This window comes from Aptenodytes forsteri, unplaced genomic scaffold (assembly GCF_000699145.1).
Source record: "Aptenodytes forsteri isolate BGI_AS27 unplaced genomic scaffold, ASM69914v1 Scaffold81, whole genome shotgun sequence".
NCBI lineage: Eukaryota > Metazoa > Chordata > Aves > Sphenisciformes > Spheniscidae > Aptenodytes > Aptenodytes forsteri.
The window spans coordinates 1,022,163-1,035,709 of NW_008795259.1; the positions used below are offsets into that span (position 1 = coordinate 1,022,163).

The following is a 13,547-nucleotide window of genomic DNA, read 5'->3' on the forward strand; positions in this document are numbered from 1 at the left end:
CGCGCGCCTGGGCCGTTGAGGGGCTGCGGGCCGTCAGGGGGGCGCGCGGCCCTGCCCGGGCTGCGGGGCCTGGGGGGAGGCTCGTCCCGTGAGCGGGGCGGAGTGCCGCTGCGGAGCCTATCTCCTCGGCCGCTTCCCAGCCCTCTGCGGGCCCATGAAGCGGGACCGGGTTTGAAGTTAGGCCCCTAGGAGGCTTAACTGGCTTCCGTCTCTTGGAGTTTGAAACTCGGGCGGCTGCGTGGCTTTATTTTGGGAAGCTGAATCTGCCACGGAGTCCTTGCCGCTGGCATTAAGTTCCTGGGAAGCTCTTACTTTTGTCGTGTTCACCAAGCACCCGCGTTTTGTCCCGGTTAATCTGTACACAGAAGCGCTTGAACTAAGTGTTTTAGCCTATACTTTATTTACTGCAATCATGTCATTCCCCAAATTTGAAATAATCGTTCTACGCTTTTTTTTTTTTTTTTTTTGAATGGGGTGGGATTCAGGGTGTTGGAGAAATACACGTGGATACAGTAGAGAGGGAAAGCCACAGGTAGGAATACACGGTTGGGGACAGGAGAAAAAGTAGGACTGTTCCTTTAGATGGCAGTGCCAGTTCAGTATCAGTTTACAGTGCTTGGCACTACACTGTATATTTCTTGAAATAGTCTTTAAATGCTGTGCTATCAGAGTGCTTTTAAATTTAATGGGCTTTTTTTCTGTATGGCAGCCAAGCCTATTTCTCATACATGTATATGTTGTAAATACTCTCCTTCAAGAGGAAGTTTCAGGTCTTTGGCCCTGGAACACAAGAAAGTGCTAACAGTTTTCCTTTGCAGTGAGCTTTCCTCTTGTTTTTCGCTGCAGAAAACTCCCACAGCCTGTAGTTCTGCGCTGTGTCAAATTTTTACCGCTGTTAACAGTCAGATATGGAAGCTGTACCGCGGAGGATTGAAACAGAGGGTGCTGAGAGACAGTGGAGAATGTTCACCCTTGCAGAAAGGTGTCTGTGGCCCCTGGAATATTGATTCATTGCATTTTATCTAAGTTGGTGGTTTGCTGAATAGATAGGGCAGCCAATAAATATTATTCTGGTGCTCTTTTGATTTTGTATGTATTTGGTGAGCAGTCGTGCCTCTTGCATCGAAGTATGATGTGCTACCTTTTGTTGTGTAGCCTAGCATGGAGTGTGAGAGAAAAACTAAAAATCTGACTTTCATTAATCTTCTAGATGTTGGGGAAATCTATTCAAGACTACTGGATCACAGACCAGTAACTCAGGGAGAAATACGTTACTTTGTTAAAGAATTTGAAGTAAGTATTCGTATCTTATTGGGTGCTGTATAACCTTCACAGTCTGAGACTTTAAACAAGGTTAGCATCTCTCTAGGGATTGTAATATGTATGTAATTTGCTTCAGAAAGATTTGACATGCATTTCTTGCCCAAAATGAATAACACACCTATAGTATATGTCTGCATCTTTAGTAAACAAGGCAGTAATTTAGGTCTTTTTATTTAAAAAGTTTTGAAAAGGGCATAAATAATTTTCCTGCGAAAGATTGGCAGGAATATTGATGTAGGAGAATGATGTAGTCCTAACACGTTAGAGAAGTCTACTCGATTCAAGGGAAATATTGTTGGCCAGTACAGGTTTACCTCTGATTAAGAAACCGGTTTGTGCTTCAGCTGGATTCAACTGGCACAGTTGTAATTTAATTTTGCTTTAATTTTTGTTCTGTGAAAGAAAGTAATATTACTGGAAGAGAAGAGCAACACTTTGTGCAAAGTAAAAAAAATCGTTAAAAATTGAATGAACATTATCTGATTTCTTTAAAAATTGAGTGAAAGTTATCTGATTGGCTGCAAATAAAGCTAAAGTACTGAAGGTGTAGAAGTGTTTATATACAACTTTGCTTGGAAAGTGTAATACGGTTTCCACAAGATGGCAGCAAAAATTTAGAAAAGTAGAATCACGTGTCAACAAAAGGCTATTTTGAGTAGATTTTCGTTCTTAAAGAATGTGGGATGTAAAATCTTAAAATTAGTCCTGAAAATATAGTTATACCTCAAAATTCTAGTGTGCGGAGCTGGTTTTGAAAAAGAAATTACATTAAAATGGCTTCCTCTACCCCGATTGTAGCTAATATTTCAACCAGGTCTAATTTGTCTCCATACTGGTCTAGCAAAATAAGTACGAGAACTAAACTCTCATCAGATCTGTATCGTATGGGCTTGAGAGTCATAAGGAATGACTTCTTTTCTTTGTCTTCCCTAAATAAGTCATGGGATACAGTAAATAATTTGACATGGCTTTTCATAGGAAGGAAAAATTTAAACTCAGTTACAAAATTTTAATTAAAAAAATAATTAAATTCATATATTTCTCTCATTGCACTTAAAGTCTTGTTCTATTTCTTAGACAAATTTCATATATTCTTAGATCTCCGCTTGAAATTTAATTTGCGGTTTATACTTTTAGGGTGGAAATAGCAAAGCAGAGGATTATTTACATTTTTGCAACTTAGAATTTCTTCCAAAAATTACACTTGTTTCTAACTTTGAGATATCAGATATTTTTTGGTATTGGTAGGACATATGCTTTTTCTTTCAATGATTAGCGTCAAGCATGTAAAGAATGTAGATTTGCATTCAGGAAGTCTGGAGCCTGTTTAATTAAGTGACGTGACTTGTCTGTGCCTCAGTTTCTGAAGGTTTAATGGAGGTATGATGATCCAATTGCCCACTTCATGTGATGCAATATTTTTTTATTATTTAGAATTGCTTTATGATTAACAATTTTCGGTACAGGAATGCTTGTGTGCAACTCTACTTATAACTCTGAAGAGGGGAAAAAGGGGGAAGGAGGCAGGTGGCAGGCTGGAGCAGATTCTAGAATACTTTTCATTGTCTAAAGGAAAGTGCTGGTGAAATTAGAATGGAAGTGGTGCTGTGGCTTCAGAAAAATAGATTTATTTATTTTTTATGTAAACAATAAAGCAAGAGTTTGTTCTTCTTGTAATTAATAATGATCAGCACTGAGCCAGAAGAAGAGCTGCCTCTTTAGTCAGCTGTGTATGTTATCTTTTAGTCTTGACTTCATTGTTTTGCTTCAGTAAAAACGATTTTACTTGCATTGTTTTAACCCCATACCATGCTAAATCTGGAAGGTCAGACATCAGGCAAGCAGAATCAATGCTATGTTATTTCTCCGTAACAATTGAGTTATAAAAATACAGTGCTTTCAAGCTCTGTTTCTCTGTCTTGTTTTTGATATGCTCTAAATTACCCATACAAAACAACACATTTTTTGGCACAATGTTTTTATTAGTAAATACAAACTTTTCTCACGAGGACCAGAAGCATCATTCAAAGTATTCCTGTATTTTAGTGTGAAGAATGGAGCATTACTCTCTCTTTTCACAAACTTATTTTATCAATTGTGGTAAATAAGTAGAGTAACACATTAATAGTCCGTGCTATAGTCTTTGAGATAAAGCTATTAGTTTATCAATTGGGAAACCATCTCATTTTGGAAAGTGGAGTTCCTTGTTAGCCACTCATTTTCTTTCAATTCTTCTGGCAGGAAAAACGTGGCCTCCGAGAACTACGAGTACTTGAAAATCTAAAGAACACAATCTTTGAAACAAATGAACACGTTCTTCCTAAGTGTGAGCAGGCAATGCATGACAATCTGAATGAAGCATTCAAGAGATGTAAGCAAGCTGCTTCTTATTTCCCTTGTTGTATCATTTTGAGGAATAATATAAATAGTTTGGGTTCAGAATGTAATTTGTGGAAAAATTACCATCCTTGGATAAATTTTCTACCATTTATGTGCTTTTTTCTCATTTCTGTGAAATTTTAAAAGGGAAACAACAGGAACATTTTTTGCTATTTATTGGTCCAGCCAACACAGCTCTTGCTAAGGTTACATTAAAGCTTTTTGTTGACTTGAGTAGAAGCTATTTCAGCTCAATCTTTTACAACTCACTTAGAAACAGGATAGTGCTCCATGTTGGCTAAAGCCATGGACAAAATTTCGATTTTCTGGTTTGTTGCAAGCATGCCGTGGTGTGACCTTCAAGTTTCTTAATTTTCCCACAGGAGAGCATAATACTGTCTCCTGTGATTTAAAACAAAACTTGCTCATGTATAGATATGAAATGTGCTATTATTATTATTATTATCTTTAGTCATAAATAGGGTAGTAGTAATAATTCTTGTACGCTAATCCTAGTTTCATAGTTATAACCACCTAATATATTTTTTATTGCTCAGATTGCTCAGATTTTTTTTTTCCTTACTCTTTCACCAGGATAGCTTCTCAAAAAGATATTTCAGGGGAGAGTGGCTATATAGCTTTAGCTGCCAAATTTATGCAGTTGAAACATGCCAGTGTGGGTTTTGTTATATTTTCTGTATAGCATGTTGTATAAGCATTTAATTTCATGTAAAGGCTGCATATGTCAGATGCCATATAAATAATAACAAATGGTAGATGACACACAAAACGATTGCAGGATAATATTTGAAACTTAAAATTTAGTCATGGAAATAAGGCATATGTTGTAACACCTTCTAAATGGGGTGAACCTGTGATACTACTCCCTGACTTTCTAACGATCAGCTGTGCAATACATCGTTAGTAATAGAATCACAGAATGGTTGAGGTTGGAAGGGATCTCTGGAGGTCATTTTGTCCAACCTCCCTGCTCAAGCAGGGGCAGCTAGAGCCAGTTGCCCAGGGCTGTGTCCAGTGGGTTTTGAATATATTTACAGATGGAGACTCTACAACCTCCCTGGGCAGCCTGTACCAGTGTTTGACCACCCTCACAGGAAAAAAGCATTTTCTTGTGTTCAGATGGAATCTCATGTGTTTCAGTTTGTGCCTACTACCTCCTCTCCTGGCAGTGAGCACTGTAGAGAAGAGTCTGGCTCCCTCATCTTCATTCCCTTCAACCAGATCTTTATTCACATTGATGAGATCCCCCCTGGGCCTTCTTTTCTCCAGGCTGAACAGTCCCAGCTCTCTCAGCCTCTCCTCACATGAAAGATGCTCCAGTCCCTTAATTGTCTTTGTAGCCGTGTGCTGGACTTGCCAGTCCATCTCTTTCATTTACTGGGGAGCCTAGGAGTGGACACGCTACCACAGGTGTGGCCTCACCAGTGCTGAGCAGAGGGGAGGGATCACCTCCCTTGACCTGTTGACAGTGCTCTTCCTAATACAGCCCAGGATGCTGTTGGCCTTTGTTTATTGCTGCGAGGCTGTGTTGTTGGTCCTCAGTGTGTATTGCTGCCTAGGCTTATTCCTCCCCAGATGCAGGACTTGTCATTTCCCCGCATTGAACTTCATGAGATTCCTCTCAGCCCAGTTCTCCAGTTGCTCAAGGTCCCTCTGAATGGCAGCACAACCATATAACGTCAGCCACTTCTCCTGGTTTTGTATCATCTGCAAACTTGCTGAGGGTGCACTCTGCTCCAGCATCTGTGTCACTGATGAAGATGTTAAACAGTATCAGCCACAGTGCTGACCCCTGGGGTAAACCACTAGTGACTTGCCTCCAACTTGACTTTGTGCTACTGGTCACAGACTTTAGACTTGGCTGTTCAGCCAGTTTTCAATCCATCTCACTGTCCCCTTACCTAACCCATACTTTGTTAGCTTGTCTATGAGGATGTTATGGGAGACAGCGTCAAAAGCCTTACTGAAGCTGTGACAAACAACATTGCCTGCTTTCCCCTCATCTGCCAAGCTAGTCGCTGCGTTGTAGAAGACTGTCAGGTCAATTAAGGATGATTTCCGGTTTGTAAACTTATGCTGACTACTCCCGATCACCGTCTTCTCCTTCATGTGTTTGGAAATGCTTCCAGGAGGACTTTTTTCCCTCACCTTTCCCAGGATTGAGGTGGGCTGATTGGCCAGTAGTTCTCCGGATCTTCCTTCTTGCCCTTCTTGAAGATAGGAGTCCAGTCTTCAGAAACCTTTCCCAGTTGCAGTGACCTTTCAAAGAGAGAGAGTGGCCTCGCAGTGACATCAGCCAGCTCCCTCAGCGCTCATGGACGCAACCTGTCAGGCCCTGTGGACTCAAATATTTCCAGTTTGTTTAAGTGCTCCCTAAGCTGGTCCTCCTCCACTGAGGGTAAGTTGTCTTTGCTCCAGACTTTCCTCTGGTCTCAGGGGCCTGGGATTCCTGAAGGCTTATCTTTATAGTAAAGACTAAGGCAAAGAAGGCATTGAGTACCTTGGCCTTTTCCATGTTCTTTGTTACCAGTTCCCTGCCCCATTCAGCAGAGGGCCTGCATTTTCCCTAGTTTTTCTTTTGCTGTTTACATACTCATAGAATCCTTACTTGTTGCCCTTCGCATCCCTCGCCAGATTCAATTCCTGATCTACCTTGGCTTTCCTAACCTTGTCCCTGCACGATCGGACAGCAACTCTGTACTCCTCCTGGGTCACCTGCCCCTGCTTCCACCTCCTTATACACCTCCTTTTTAAGTCTGAATTCAGTTAGGAGCTCCTTGCTCATCCATACAGGCCTCCTGCCACCTTTGCTTGATTTCCTACTTGTTGGGATGGACCTTTCTTGAGCTTGGAGGAGGTGATCCTTGAAAAGGGTGCTATGTCCCTTCTGTTACCATCATCCCAGATCCTTGGTTTGCCTACCCTATCCCCAACTTCTTTACTTTTTTTTTTGAGGAATCGCTCCCTCACCTGTCATTTCTAGTTTAAAGCTGTCCCTACCAGGTTGGCCAGCCTGTTGGCAAAGGTACTTTTGCCCTGTTTAGTCAGGTGGATCCCATCTCTTCCAAGCAGCTGTTGATGCTCAGAATGGGTCTCATGGTTGTAGAAACTGAAACCCTGCTGCCAACACTGACTGTGCAACCAGCTGTTAACCCCAAGGATCCGTCAAGTCTCCCTCACCAGGAAGGCTGAGGAGAACATTACCTGGACCCCCATGCCTTTGACCACCGTCCCCAGATCCCTGTAGTCATTCCTGATATTTCTTAGGTCACCCTGCAGTACCACTGGTGTCTACATGGAAAAGCAGCAGGGGTAATAGTCCGAGCCTCAGTAGCCTTTCTATAACGTCCTGAATGTGAGCTCCTGGCAAGCAGCAAACCTCCCTAGATGACAAAGCATACCGACAGGTGGCGAGCCTCCGTCCCCTGCCATAGGGAGTCTGCTGTAACTATCAGTTGCCACTGTCTTCTAATGGTCCTGAGTGGCTCGGGCTCAGCCACCAGATGCTCCAATTCATGGTGCTCCCAGCTCCTCGTCAGCTACGAGGGCAGTGAACCTGTTCTGTAACCAGAAGTCCTCAGGGGGGCAGGAGCCTGCCTCCTTGTGTGAGAAGTCACCACTTGCTTTAAGATGATGATAAAAAAGTAAGGTATTTGTCGATACTAGGATGTGTTAGTGGGAGAAATTACTGCTTTGGGGAAATTAGTGTATTTAATTCTGCATTAATTAAGTGTTAAGTAAGTTAGGAAAAAAACCTGCGTAGGAATACAGTTCTTACTTCCACTGACAAGTTTTTCTGGGCTTAGTCTCATGACAGAAGAGGCTGGCTCCAGCATAAAGATGGTCTTCATGTAGACTGTTTATACTAAATCACTTTTTACATTTGATGGGGAAAAAATAAGAAAAAAACCCAAAAACTAAAACATAGAGCTTGGTCACCTGTTTCTGCTTACTGACTTGAGAGTTTTTTTGATGTCTTCTGAGGTGCTGAGTAGTGCACTCTAGCTCGTCAGCAACACTAAGGAATATGGACACAAGAGAACCTAGCTGCCTTTCTCTTTTTGGCTTCTAGAACGTACAAGGGCTGAACTCAGTGGTATGCCTATATACAGTTATCAATGTAAAGCATTTTCTGCAAGTACAGACAAATCTTTTTTGTGCAGAGTTAAGTGGCACAGTGGAATATAACCTTTGACTTGCAACAGCCTCATGTCTTTTAAATCCCTTTCAGGGGAGTTTCTCTTTGATTTAGAACAGCACGCTGATTTACTGTAATTTGTTATTTCAGTGCAAGCTGCCAACGATATGATCCATAGACTCCAAGAGAGGGAGCATGAAGAGATGAAGGTAAAGGATGGATGGATAGATTTTTATAATGTGACCTAAGTAAGAGTCTTGTGCTTCTACAGCAAGTCTACATGCCTTCAGTATAGCACATATTTTTCTATACTTTATATACTTGCAGTAAAACTTCGTTTGGGGTGATTTCTGCACTTATAAAGAGCAAACTGCAGCAGCATATATGTTCTAGGACTGCAAAGTTAATGGATCGCTAGCTCTTCCTACAATCTCCTGATGTATGGAAACTATTTTTTTTGTATTTCCTTTGCTTTATTTTCCCTCCTAGTTCAGACTATAATATTTGTCACATACAGGGAAAGCTTAAATATAAAAAAAAATTTCTGTGGAACAAAAAACACCTACTAACCTACCAGAATGGAAATGTAAATCTTTCCTAGTTAGCCGAGAACATTGACCATATTATTTATTTTGCTTGTTGAAAAGGAAGTGTGTTTTTCACTTGTGGATAGGTTATTTAATGAAGGGCTATATTATAGGAACATGCGAATCATCGGAATCTTTTCAGTTGGCTACACTTTGCTCATTTGAAATACGTGTGCTCTGAATCTAAAATTTGGAAAATTATACAAGAAATTAGTTTCATGTTTTCCCATTACTCCTTCATGATTGTGTTCCTGTGTTATCTTTTTACTTGCAAAATGTTATTTATAATAATTTAGTTCAGAAAAACTGAAGACGTTTCTGTGGCCATTGCACAAAACAGGCTGCACATTGATTTATGTAAGCTGATAGTTGTGTTTTTCTTTCCTTTTTGTAATCGATGAAGATGGGCAGTCCGGTTGCAGTTGAATACTGGTACTGTGCGAATAGCACACTGCTGAACCCTGACAAAGGTCGCTTGTGTCTAACACTAGTGTAGATATTGGTAGAGAGCTTAAGTAGGAAATTCTTACAGTTCTGCTACTGTTTGTTTGAAGTAAAACTTTAATACAAAATTTTATAATTTATAAAATGAACAGTCACTTAATAAGAATGGTAACTATTCTTTTTTACAGTATTAGCTGTGTATTTCCACTCTTTTTTTTAATGTGCAGTGGAGCAATACTAATAGCTATTCAGGATTTGTAGTGGTTCTTTAAGCTTGTATAGTAAGACTTTTTGGCTTGAAACTTTCCAAATGTGAGTAGTAACAGGTAGGTAACTTTTTAAAATTATAGATAAAAGGTGTCACTGTAGTTCAACTACTTGAGGAGAAATTCTTTTTCCTTACTTTTCTTTCTGAAATCATGTGTTCTGAAAAAATAATGGGGTTTTGGTAAGATCGAGTGTCAAGTGATTCGTGTTAGCAGCCCTCAGTGAAATTAATTCAATTTCTGCTGAATAGAATGAATATTAAGATTACTTGCTTTACTAATTATCTTTTTTAGCAGTTCCTTTCAGCTACTGGTATCAGCCAAGTAACAAAAGGAAAATGATGTTGTCCCTACCACATTCTCACTTAGGGTGTAAAGTAATTTGTGATTACAGGAGTGTCACTGTGTCCTGGTTTCAGCAGGGATAGAGTTAATTCCCTTCCTAGTAGCTGGTACAGTGCTGTGTTTTGGATTTAGGAGGAGAACAATGTTGATAACACACCGATGTTTCAGTTGTTGCTAAGCAGTGCTTACACTAGTCAAGGACTTTTCAGCTTAAAGCTGGGGGAAGAAGAAGGAACGGAGGGGATGTTTGGAGTGATGGTGTTTGTCTTCCCAAGTAACCGTTACGTGTGATGGAGCCCTGCTTTCCTGGAGATGGCTGAACACCTGCCTGCCGATAGGAAGGAGTGAATGAATTCCTTGTTTTGCTTTGCTTGCATGCTCAGCTTTTGCTTTACCTATTAAACTGTCTTTATCTCAACCCACGAGTTTTCTCACTTTTACCCTTCCGATTCTCTCCCCCATCCCACTGGGTGGGAGTGAGTGAGCGGCTGTGTGGGGCTTAGTTGCCAGCTGGGGTTAAACCACGACAGTCCTTTGTGGGAGCCAGGCAGGAGTCGAACCTACACTCTTCTGAAAGAAGCGTTCATAGAATCCCCTGTCTCGTTGAGTAGTCTTCCCATCCAGATCAGTAACATTTAGTTAGTAGTTCAAGCTGTGGATTACTTTAAGCTTGTGGGAGAAACTAGAGAAGACTTCCAAGATACTTTGTAAACCTGTTCTTGTGTACTATATTCTTATTTTTTTCTTTTTATTTTAAATAGTTTTATGTAGAAGGGTACAGGCTTATACTGGAAGCTACCTAGCACTTCCCATTATGGTCTTACCTCTTAATTGCTTGTAGCATGAACTAGTATGATAACATTTCTCAAAGCCCATGTCTCCCTCAAATGGTGGGGTTTTTGGTTTGGGGTTTTTTTGATGTATTTTTGTTTTTTGTTTGTGTTTTTTAGGTTCAGCAAAAATATCCCAATTAATACTAAAAACAAAGTTTACTGAAAAATTTGATGTTTTTACAAATGTTAATTTTTTGCTGACAGTAAAACAAGGATAGAAATAAATACAACCAACTTACGTGAGTCAGTACTGTATACAAGAAGGCTTTACTATCTTTCACGTTCAAGCAGTATGCACTATTGAGTGAAAAAATGGTTTCACAATCAGATTAGATTTTTTCCAAATAACTAATGTCTGAATTTAGGTGTTGATATAAAAGAAATATGAAAGACATCACTGCCAAAATAAGTAAATTTGCTAACACACCAAAGGGAATTCCCAGAACAGGAATTAATAAGGCAGCAACTATGTTTGTAGTTCAGACAAGCTTTGGTTTATATCTAAACCAAATTATGAAACTTTAACTCAAAACTATTTTCAACTTTTTATATGAACATGAAAGCTGAAAATCTTCCAAATTTAGTGATGTCTAAATATCTTATAAATATGTAAATTTGCTAACACACCAAAGGGAATTCCCAGAACAGGAATTAATAAGGCAGCAACTATGTTTGTAGTTCAGACAAGCTTTGGTTTATATCTAAACCAAATTATGAAACTTTAACTCAAAACTATTTTCAACTTTTTATATGAACATGAAAGCTGAAAATCTTCCAAATTTAGTGATGTCTAAATATCTTATAAAAAAAATTACTCATAAAAGTAGCAGGCATTGTTATAAACATAGAACAGATTCTAAGCTTAGCTTGAGTTGCCCAAACCCTTGTATTTATAAAGTTATACTGAAAGACAGAAATTGAGGACAAGAATTCAGGTTACGTGTGAAAAGTGAAGTTTAACAGCTTGCTGTGGCTTATGTTCTGTTGGGTGACTGAAGGAGCTTCTAGCAGAACAGCTGAAATACTGTTTGGAGAAGAGGAATTGCTGAAAGAATGGATAACCAGCAATCAAAAACAGGACAAAGCTGTATCAGTCTGGTCTGGAGCTGGAAACTTTAGAGGAGGATAGAGCTGGAGTTCTAAGAGTGTTGGGGGTGAGGAGATGATTCTCTGATTAAACAAACAAACAAACAAACAAAATCTATCCAAATTTTGCCAGATTAACAGCCATGGAGAAATACCATTTGTACTACCTTGTAGATCTCTTCAGGTGGGGTAAAAATGTTTTGTTCTGTGCAGTAGATGATAGTAAGTGCTAGTCAGTAACACAGATAGTAAAAGCCTAAAGCATAATGTACTTTTGCTGACTGTTAAATGATCTTTTGGTTGAAATAGAAATCTACAGCATGGATTGTCTAATTCTTAAAACATTACAATTTATAGCTAATTATTGAGACTCTCTTTTCTTGGTTCCTGGCTAAATATTATACCGATACCATACAATATCATGAATTACCTAAGCCTTCCTCTTGGCTCAGGTACATCTGTCTGCGTGCTTTAGTTCATACGGCTATTTTCCCATGTTGCAAAGGTCATGAGGTTTTACCTAAGAACAAAATGTGTTGTTCTGAAGCCTGAACATGGTATCATAATACTGGCTTCTGTCTTGTTATCATGCACTGGTATATTTATATAATTAAATAGCAAAGCAAATTCATTGAAAATTCCTGACTGGAAGAGGAGAAAGTGGGACTTTATTTGTTTTCTGAGATGGCTATGCTGGGCTTATTAGGTGCTGTTTTCTAATTTATAAATAAGTCTGACTTAAGGGGCAGACTTAATCAAGTCTGACAGAAAGAACTTGTGTTCTTTCTTTTTGGTTGGTTGGTTTTTTTACTTGTAAGTTTAGACTATAGTTATTTTACAGATTTTTGTTTTGTTTGTTTTAGCAGTCATTTTAAATGACAAAAGGTAGGAATTAAAATTAGGCTATACTCTGAAAAGCTGTTCTATGAATGTGTACCATTTTTCATGTTTGTATATGCTGTTCTTGGTGATATTTTGTTAGTTTGCAAGTTACAGTTTCTCCGGTTGGCAGCCCTGGAAACAAAAGAATGAAACCTAAAAATCAAGATACCTGTTTCTGGATTTTGAATCATTACCAGCAATCCAAAATTTGTAATTAGAAGTTTTCAGCAATCTGGGAGTTATGTAAATCTTTATTTCATTTTAAGTGTTTTGCTGACTGTGCATGGGCCAGAATTTATTTCAATTTATCTTTTACATAGTGGGGTTGGTCTTGCAAAGTTCCAAGTTTAAAAGTAATGAAAATTAACACTGAATTACTATTCTTCCAAATATTTTTTTTTTAAAGGAGAAAAAGGGATTACTTTCTCATGCAACTGTACCTGCATTTTCAAACCTGTAGGCATTATTTCCTTCTTTATGACAGTAAAAAATACTAATTTTAACAGATCAGAATTTATTTATTACTACTGCAAGTGTTTTCTGGACTTCAGAAAAACCAGTTCTTCCACCTTCCTGAAATATGAACATGTACTTATTCAGAATGCCTATTATATTTTTGTGTTCTGTGATAAGATGGAAGTGCTTCCTAACTGAGCATCAGTATGCAAAGGCAATTTCAAGTTCTTAGAATCACAGAATCGTTTAGGTTGGAAAGGACCTTTAAGATCATCACGTCCAGCCGTTAACCTAACACTGCCAAGTCCACCACTAAACCATGGCCCTAAGCACCACATCTACACGTCTTTTAAGTACTTCCAGGGTTGGTGACTCAACCACTTCCCTGGGCAGCCTGCTCCAATGCTTCACAACCCTTTTGGTGAAGAAATTTTTCCTAATACCCAATCTAAACCTCCCCTGGCACAACTTGAGGCCATTTCCTCTCGTCCTATCGCTTGTTACTTGGGAGAAGAGACCGACACCCACCTCGCTACAACCTCCTGTCAGGTAGTTGTAGAGAGCGATAAAGTCTCCCCTCAGCCTCCTTTTCTCCAGGCTAAACAACCCCAGCCCCCTCCGCTGCTCCTCATAAGACTTGTGCTCTAGACCCTTCACCAGCTTCATTGTCCTTCTTTGGACACGCTCCAGCAGCTCAATGTCTTTCTTGTAGTGAGGGGCCCAAAACTGAACACAGTATTCGAGGTGCGGCCTCACCAGTGCCGAGTACAGGGGCACGATCACTTCC

At 39.6% G+C, this 13,547-nt stretch overlaps 1 protein-coding gene across 1 annotated transcript in view; it reads left to right on the forward strand.

Moving 5' to 3' along the window:
- Window positions 1-1,161: 1,161 nt before the first annotated feature.
- The window catches only part of BLOC1S5 (biogenesis of lysosomal organelles complex 1 subunit 5), a 20,322-nt gene continuing 7,936 nt past the window's right edge, over window positions 1,162-13,547 (forward strand). Inside the window, exons 1-3 of the mRNA XM_009279220.1 lie at window positions 1,162-1,293; window positions 3,565-3,694; window positions 8,012-8,070. Coding sequence (XP_009277495.1) covers window positions 1,162-1,293; window positions 3,565-3,694; window positions 8,012-8,070 — 321 coding nt within the window. The remainder of the gene's footprint in view (window positions 1,294-3,564; window positions 3,695-8,011; window positions 8,071-13,547) is intronic.